This window comes from Limulus polyphemus, unplaced genomic scaffold (assembly GCF_000517525.1).
Source record: "Limulus polyphemus unplaced genomic scaffold, Limulus_polyphemus-2.1.2 Scaffold2539, whole genome shotgun sequence".
Lineage (NCBI taxonomy): Eukaryota > Metazoa > Arthropoda > Merostomata > Xiphosura > Limulidae > Limulus > Limulus polyphemus.
Window position 1 is genome coordinate 151,803 of NW_013668149.1, and position 9,848 is coordinate 161,650.

The 9,848-nt window shown below is 34.2% G+C and overlaps 1 protein-coding gene across 2 annotated transcripts in view; it reads left to right on the forward strand.

Annotated features, from left to right (window-relative positions):
- LOC106467238 (apoptosis-stimulating of p53 protein 1-like) overlaps positions 1 to 1,713 on the forward strand; it is a 70,955-nt gene extending 69,242 nt beyond the window's left edge. For both annotated transcript variants that reach the window (XM_022395373.1, XM_022395374.1), the window contains exon 11: positions 154 to 1,713. In XM_022395373.1, coding sequence (XP_022251081.1) covers positions 154 to 192 — 39 coding nt within the window. In that variant the 3' untranslated portion in view covers positions 193 to 1,713. The remainder of the gene's footprint in view (positions 1 to 153) is intronic.
- Positions 1,714 to 9,848: the final 8,135 nt, after the last annotated feature.

Here is a 9,848-nt window from a genome sequence, read left to right on the forward strand (position 1 = left end):
TATATATATATATATATATATATATATATATATATATATATATCCTTTGTGCTTGGTTTAATTCAAACGATATAGAATAGCATTAAGACAGGCTTTTCAAGATATTCAAATGTGATTTTGTTTATGTATCTTTTCGTATATATATATTTTCAGCTTTACCCAAGAGTAACGGCAAAACGAGATTCTCAATAGCACCAAGCCAGATACACACGCCAGTCTCGTACAGTCTCGAACTAACCGACACTGCATGAGATAACGAACTGTTATTAACAAGTGCCACTGTCTTCTCTACTTCGGACATTTTGTTGGAGATGCCAGTTTTGCATTAGCTTTGTTTTTTGTTTGCTATTATTATTTGTGTATGAAAACGGATGAATTGATTGTACTTTATGAAATTACGGTAGAGTTGCTGTAAATAACTGTAAAATACATTCGTTATTGGTCATTGATAATTTTGGCCAAGTGTCTGTCGTAAATTAGCTTTTATTGATGAATTGTATTAATTACGGTTTTAAATACTGATAATACCACTTGTACGTATTGTTTGAATATATAACATTTTGTATATAGGAGAAACAAATACTATGACTCTTCTTCAACCATGGATGATTTGAAGTATCGAGTGAAGAAAGAATTTGTATATCATGTATTATACGAAAAGTTGCTATTTTCCGTCCATGTTTTCGGGTTCCTGAATTTATTAGTTACCGGTAGAGGGACAGGTAGAGAGCTTAAGCATTTTGTTATAGTTTACCTAGAATGGTGCTTGACTATAAGAAAAGCATTGCTAAGTTGACATAATATAGCCTCACAGTAGGGCTGGTTTAACTTTGTTCAATACGAAAACAAGTCTTAGCTGACTACCTTTATGTTTACGAAATAATTTGGGCTTGGCGATAAGAGAGAGAAATATATGTACTTGTAATTACGAATTGTATAGCTCGCAAAGCTATCCCCCTGTCAACAATACTAAATTATAAAACCAGTGACTCTTTTAAGACACAAGGTTTTTGTAAGATATTTTTTTAAAATATGAATACATTTTAACGAATAAGCATTATCGAGTTGACATAATATAGCCTCACGGTAGGGCTGGTTTAACTTTGTTCAATACGAAAACAAGACTTAACTGACTAGCTTTGTTTACGAATTAATTTGGGCTTGGCGATAAAAGAGAAATATATGTACTTGTAATTACGAATTGTATAGCTCGCAAAGCTATCCCCCCCTGGCAACAATACTAAATTATAAAACTAGTGACTCTTTTTAAGACGTAAGGTTTTTGTAAAATATGTTTTTTTAAATATGAATATATTTCTGTTTCTTGTATCCGACACTTATAATTAAGCATCCCCTGACCCCAACATAGCACTGCTTTATATAGACGTTATGTAACTTGGTTCGAATTTTTAAAATCTGTATATACCTATAACTGAATATGTGATTTCAGACTGTTGTTAGTTTTTATGATGATTATTTGTTCATAGCCCTTCCGTTAGTTGGTCATTACAATCATGATACACGGTTTCGTCCAATTCAAGTTCATATCGAAAAATGTTCTTCCAATTTTGATATCCATTAATGTTGCAGGGGCTTGATATTATGCATAAAAGAACATGAAGTTGTTGCCTGAATGCTGGAGTCTATGAGGTACATATCAGTGGAGAGCTTATTTTCTGTTTAACTTGAATAAAACATTCCATATTGATAATGTGTGGATGGTATGTTTCTGAATTTTTTCATTTGTATCACTGATTAGTTACTGTCGCAAGAAATAAAAAAAAGCCAGTTATCGAATAGTGTTTTTTCCAATGCATGTGAACCAAATATCAAAACTTTAACCTGAGTACTCTTAGACAGCTAATTTGTAATTTCTGGTAAAAAAATAGTTCTCTCAAATGCATTTGATTTCGAACTATGACTAGCTACTTCTCGAGAGTTCAGATAGTGAAGAAAAAAAATCAGAATCGCAGAAGTATTTTCATTTGGTACTTTTACATGTCGCAACATTAATCACATCAGTTACACGATCTTAATCTTTCTTGTATTGTGATTTCAATATCAATCTAGAAATACTTTAAAAGTCTAGAGGTTATGACTCGTGAGATTTATTTTCACGCACCAGTTATTTTTCTAAATATTTCGTTGTATGAAATATGGTTTGAAACTTAAAAGAAGTAGTTGGTTCGAGTAATTCCAGATTCTTGGAAGTTAGGTAAGAATAATGTCAATCAACTCTAGTTACGTACAAAAAAACTAAAGAATATTAACAGAAACCAATAAACCATGTGAAGGGGCTTTTCGTTGCGAAATAGACCGGTTGTCGAAAAATCGATTATCTTTGTAAACCTAACCTTGTTAGAGCGGTCTGATAGGTCTCTGGAACTTGGAATACAGAATTCTTGTGCCACTGGAGGGCTGCAGAATTATTTCTGTTCTTACAACTTCGATTAGTGAAAGGCGTTGTAATTAATGAGACAGAAGTTGACGCAATTCCGGAAAGCAACTTACAGTGATTAAACTGGAAATTATCACCGGTGGAGGATATTAATATTCAAAGGTTAAGAAGTTAGCCATTGGAGGCTCTTCGTGCCTGACACAGTCGTGAAAGGGAGTATACAAGTTTCCTCAATAATTTTTTGTCCCATTTTCTGTGAATTTGAATTTATTTTTAACAATATAATTATATTTTTACATGGGATAAATAAATTATGATTAAGCTGTGACCTCAATCAATGTAAAGAATTTCGCGTGTTGTAAATTACTTATCAGCCCTATAGAGCAATTCCTTTAAATAATTTATAATGCCAGACCATTGGCAAGTCGATAGTGCAAAATAAAATAGATCCTATATACAAAGCCAACAAGTACACTGACAGAAAATTCAAAGCTCTTCTCATCGAACAACTACGACCACAGATGAATATGTACAAAAGATGGCGCCTATAATTTTAATTATTTTATTTTTTATCCTATCATTTTGTTATTTCACTCTGTAATCTTAATAGAACTTTTATTTATTACAGGTAGCAGTTAATTCTTTCAACAATAAGCTTTACTAATTAATATATCAAGATTACGTTGTACAAATGCACGTTATAGATTCGAATTGAATTTATTATTTAAACCATTTGAAGCTTTGTACTGTCAGTTTCGGTTTGTGTTTTGGTGAACGCTCCTGAAGAAGCTGTAAAGCGAAACGTTGAGTGTTTAATTAAATAATAATATTTTGGTGTTGTAAGGTCGTTTATTTCTAGTATTAATACAGTTATACTGTTGTCCTAACTACCAGGTCTATTTCATCAACGTAATAATGTAGAATAAGCATAGATATCATTTAACAGCTTGGGCCAGCCCGCATGTTTTTTATTTTTCGTTAGTTTTTCTTATAATAGGGTAAATCTTTTTGTACAGATCTGCTTACAGTAAATGATGAAAATGAGTAGAAATTGCAGAATAAAAAGAAGACCCCTACATTTTGCCGAAAAAGTATACTAAAATGTAAAAGTGTCATTATGCAATCACGTTAATAGACCTACAATTTAATAATTATGATTTACGAACGTATGACATCAGAAGTGTTTTTTTTTCCAGCATCATGTGACCTACATTTACTGTGTACACATTTTGTGGGAATGCAAATTTTATTAAAAAGATCAAATAATTGTTATGCTGTAATTTTACTACGATCTAAGTTTCACGAGATAATGCAGTCTGGCTGCAATTTTACTACGATCTAAGTTTTCACGAGATAATGCAGTCTGGCTGCAATTTTACTACGATCTAAGTTTTCACGAGATAACGCAGTCTGGCTGCAATTTTACTACGATCTAAGTTTTCACGAGATAACGCAGTCTGGCTGCAATTTTACTACGATCTAAGTTTTCACGAGATAACGCAGTCTGGCTGCAATTTTACGACGATCTAAGTTTTCACGAGATAACACAGTCTGGCTGCAATTTTACTACGATCTAAGTTTTCACGAGATAATGCAGTCTGGCTGCAATTTTACTACGATCTAAGTTTTCACGAGATAACGCACTCTGGAGGTGATGGTTCACGCTTTTGAAAATATAAAACATGTTTTTGAAGAGGATTATTTTGCTTTAAAAACCTGATATTCAATATTGATTTTGAAATGTACTGGATTAATTTATTTCGATATAAAAGTTTGTGTTCTCCATGTGCAAACCTAATAATTGAGTTAAACATGAAACAATTCATCACGAGTTATTGATGAGCTATGAATAATGTACAGGAACATGCAAAAAATTTACACTTGTAACAATGTGCACACAGTAACTTATATTACCACAAAGTACATACACGTGTGAGGTTAACGAATGGCTTGAAAATTAGATATTCATTTCTTCATTTTATATTTGGATTGTTTTCTACTTACTTGTGATCTTCATAGATGACGCGGATATCGTAGTTACTTTACTTCTGTGTTCATGGTCAGGTCTTCAAGAATATCATGTAGTACACTACACTAAACTTTGTTAATATTACTAAGTTTGAGATGTACAGAATGTGGAGTTTTGAAATGACTTATTAAAACAAATCCAGTAGGTGGCGGCATGTATACCGAATATTTTTCTTCACTGTGACAAGTTCATCGAATTCCACTGGAACGTATAAGTGCTTTAGCCTAAAATAACGTAAAATGAATTACTTTTAGTTATATTGAGTGAAGATAACCGTCTGAAAATCTGAATAAGAAACTGCAATACAACATAAAGAGTATGATTTAATATAAACCTAATATTTAAATATATATCTGTAAATATATTTTTTTAATTGAAAATTGATTTGAGTGCCCATAACAACAAGAATCAAGCCATTTGACGTTTAATTCAAATAATTAAGTTAATCATTTAATTCAAGGTTCTGGTCACGTTATAATATTATTCATAGGATAGAATAAACTTCTTATTTTATGCCATAGGTTATGTGGGAATATCTAAAAACTACACCAAGTGATGAAATCCTATATCATCTTTCATTCCGGGGCCGAGTGAGGCTCAACGGTTAGCGTGCCGGACTGCGGATCTGACGTTCTTTGTTAGCGTACTGTTACCGCCACAAATTAAAAATATAATACACATGATATAGACGTTCCTGATTTTACTACTGACTAGAGAGATGACAGCCAACCAGCAACGCCTGTTGCAACAAAGGCTTTCTTCAGCTCTTTCAACCGAATAACAGGATTGGCTATTGCACCAAAAAGCATTGAGGATGTACCGTCTATCAGATATAATCAAAATAACAAATGCAAAAGTAGAAAGCAAGCTACAGATTCAATGAGGAGTTAGGATCTAGGTGCTAGAACCCACGACGTCCCAGATCCCATTACCACTCACCATCTAAAGACATATAAATAAAATCTAATATTATCAACCATCCTCGATTTTTATCATAAATATCACCTAACCTCCACTCTTTTTTTTGTAATTCTAGTAATACACAATATTGTATTTTTTAGATATAGCTTATAACATCATATAGCAGCATTAGAGAGGGCGAAAGTCCAATAGAGCCATATGCTCACGAGGAAGTTGACATGTTGCATGTGGGAGGTGCAGCACAACGTGGGCATCACACAATCATGGTCAGAACAGAAGACATCGATGTGGTTGTAACTGTAGTTTCCTGCACACACAAAATTATGTTTCCGAAGTAAGGATAGCCTTTGGTGAATGCAAACGCTTCACTGAGGTATCTTGCAGCACACAAAACTTAGGATGTAGTTGAAACCATGTAAACCAAGAACCCACCAATACTAGGTCTATACAGAATTATGTAGTGACTAGAAATAAATGACGTCTTTAGATTATTTTAATATCCCCAATGAATATATATATATATAAGTTTCTAATTCGGCCACCATAGGAGTTTTGGGGCGGCTCCATAATAGAAAATGTTTAAGGGGTATGAATGAATATTCATACTTTGAACCCAAAGTGCAAGATTTTGACCATATCCCTGGCTTAACCGCCCTCTTTTCACTCTCATTTGTTAAAATTAACCACATAAAGGACATAGTTCAAGTAATATTTTTCGAGACTAGTGCTGTGCATGAAAATTATGAAAGTTTGAAAAAAAAACAGAAATAACATTTATTAATTTTAGACCTATTAAAATATAATTATTGTTTTCATTATCACAAAACTTAAAAAAAACAAAAACAGAATGTACATAATTACAGAGTTAAACCATAATTATGGCCACTAACCAAAAGACTTAAATGAAGATAGAGAATAGAGATAGAGAATTTACTTATTTTTAACACGAATAAATAAATATAGAAACATGTTCGGTGTTTAAAACACTCAAACCGATCAGCAGGTACAAAGTTACTGTTTAACACTAATCCAATCTTTTATTATTTTAAAGCATTTTTCGGGGATAAGAGCGCACCTTTGGGTGAATGTTCGATCTCCTTTAATTATGGACCATATTGATAAATTCTTTAAGGTTTCACATTTTCTGGGCCAAGCGTGGCCTTGGAGTTAACGTGTCTCGTGTTTGCATTGTGAATCTGAGGATTCGAGGTTCACGTCCTGTTGCCACAAGAAAGAACGCGCTACACACTTTGGGTTAATGAGACAAGATTAATCCAAGAGCTGACGGTGGGTGCTCTTCACCATCTGCCCTCTCTGTAGTCAATCTGTACAAAGTTATGGCATCTCTAAGCACACAGCCTTTTGTAGATTTTTGCAAAATTCTAAAACAAACAAACTTTCCAAATAAAATTAGTCACAGTTTACCATAAGGTAACGGAAGCGTTCGACAGATGACATTTTGAAAGACATAGATGAATCGATAGATAGAAATTATTTTTGTTTTGTTTTTTCGTTTATTTTATTAATGTAGTGGCTGATAATGAATTTAGTTTATATAGGACTTATAAGGGTTCGATCCCCAGAAGTATCTTCGTATTTCTATATGTGACTAAATGTTTGTGTTACTGATGAAAACTTGTAAGTATTTCGTATTTTCAACCTGAATGGCACTTCACGGGATGAATGGCCAGCTCCACGTTCCCATGGTTCAGACATAGTCATACCTACTTTTGGACTGATGACTAAACTAGGTAACAGAATCCGTTTCCCACATGACTACTCTTAATTGAATAGCGTGACGCACTATCACAATTATAACGTAATTGAATAGCATGACTCACTGTCACAATTATAACGCTAAATATTTGAAAATGCAGAGTGAATTCAATAGCTTCTAGCGGCTCGAACCTAAGATCTTGTGCTATGCAGTTCGGTACGCAACCACTAGGTTGCGTCCGGCATAAAATCTTCTAGGACGTCAACTCACGATTATAATGTGAGAGGGGTAAACCTAGGCCTGTCGGGTTTGGATCTCTCTCATGTCCCTTCTGCATTAATAAAACCGTGGTTTGATCTTGGCAGGTAATCTGTCTAACGTATCCTTCCTGCATTAAAAACTGTGGATTTATCTTGGCAGGTAATCTGTCTCTCGTATCCTTCCTGCATTAATAAAACTGTGATTTGATCATGATGTGGTTGGGGACTAAGCAGGTAATCTGTCTCTCGTTTTCTTCCTGCATTAATGAAACTGTGATTTGATCTTGACGTGGTTGGGGACTAAGCAGGTAATCTGTCTCTCGTATCCTTCCTGCATTAATGAAAACTGTGATTTGATATTGACGTGGTTGGGGACTGAGCAGGTAATCTGTCTCTCGTACCCTTCCTGCATTAATGAAACTGTGATTTGATCTTGACGTGGTTGGGGACTAAGCAGGTAATCTGTCTCTCGTATCCTTCCTGCATTAATAAAACTGTGATTTGATCTTGACGTGGTTGGGGACTAAGCAGGTAATCTGTCTCTCGTATCCTTCCTGCATTAGTAAAACTGTACTGTACTATCCTAAGTTCCTGTTGTTATTAACTTCATCCTTGGGTGTTAAACTTGATCTTCTTTTAGCGGCCATATTCAACAAGAATTTGTGTTCTCCTTTGTCAATGATATCAGTGTTATTATCTTTGTCTGCTGATGGAATAAGTATTCCTCGATGTTAAAGATCTCTTTGAAAAACCACAAAGGATGTGAAAACATCGTGAATTCAGAACAGTCTTGAATTCACAACTCAGTCTTAATAATAGTAAACACCTAAAGACCCAGTGTATAATAAAAACATCACTTACAACATTCCTTGTGAATGTGGACTCCAATATATTGGAGGAAGAAGAAAAACATCATATCAAGGAAATAACGCTAAACAACGAACCACCCACGATAAAAAAGGGAGATAAAGTAAGCCATGCTCTTCCATTTAATTGATTACACAATCAGTCAACCTAACATAGAAGTCAGCAAAACCTGAATACTCCAACTGATTACACACTAAATCAACCTTGCATACTGAAGTTAGCAAAACCTGACTACGTTTCTCAAATTCCGGTTCTTCCACTACCGAGAGTCCTTCTCAGGAGTTCTCTAAAGACGGTAGCAGCAGCTTAGTAAGTTAAACGTAGAATATAAACTAATTAGTAATTGTCGTTTAATGAAGTAACTAACTACCAATTAGACACAGATGATCGTATAGGCTACTAACCATCACAACGATCATCTAGACTGCAAAGTATTGCTTAGGCATGACTTTTTTATTTTTCGCAACGTTGTAAGCACAAAACTACAAAATGGGCTATCTATGCTCTGCCAACCACGGGTATCGAAACCCGGTTTCTAGCGTTGTAAGTCCGCAGACATACCGCTGTGCCACTGGGGGGGCTTTTCAAAACGTAACTGGTGCTTCTGTTCGTTTCGTCTTTTGTCATTTCAAGTTAAGAAGTCTAGCAAAAGAACTTACTATTCAGAGTATTTTTTGCTCCATCAAATCATTTTGATTGATTTATTTTCGTAAGCAAGAACAACCACGTTTTTATCACTTCCAGGAATTGTCACTCCCAACTCTCGAGTTTTCTATTATTAGTTTTTCGACCACCAGATGACAGAGTATGTGGGGTATAATAATCACAGTAATGTGTTGACTTAGTTATTCTAAAAGAAGATACTGATAAAATACTTTAAGTAAAGGACCGAGTTTTGCGTCTTGTTTTTACGACTGTGCTTATAATTAGTAATAAATTACTTATGTAAAATGATTGACGAGAATTATTGAAGGATTCTAAGTAAATGAAATTAAATCAGACTATAATCAATAAACCAGAGCTTATAAGAGTACACTCAGATATGTTTGTAAGAATTCTGAATACACAACAAACGTACGTTTTTACATTTATTTTATTTTTAGGTATGCGTTTCGTAGGAGTAGTTAGCAAGAAACGTTTCTGCAGTGTTCTACGAGACAGGAGTTTTATGAGACAACAAAAGTTTTCACAAAACTCCCTGAGACCAGAGTTTTATAAGAATAGACAACAAAAGTTTTCACAAAACTCCTCTGAGACCAGAGTTTTATAAGAATAGGTAACAAAAGTTTCTGCAGTGTTCTAATATTCTTATAAAACTCTGGTCTCAGGGAGTTTTGTGAAAACTTTTGTTGTCTCATAAAACTCTTGTCTCGATAACAAAAGTTTGTTCAGGATCCTATGAGACCAGAGTTTTGTAAAAATAGCCAACAAAAGTATATGAGACCATAATTTTGTAAGAACAGGCAACAAAAACGTTTTACAAAATTGATTTTCCGATACCAGAGTTTTTGGCTTATGTAAAATTTCTTTGTAGGCGCGTGTGTGCTGGAAGGGCTCAAGAAGTATTTATAATGCGTCTGAAGCTTATAATGTATACATGTGTGTGTGTTGTTGTTTTTGTTAAGTAGGGATCGAACCTCGAGTTTTAGTATTATA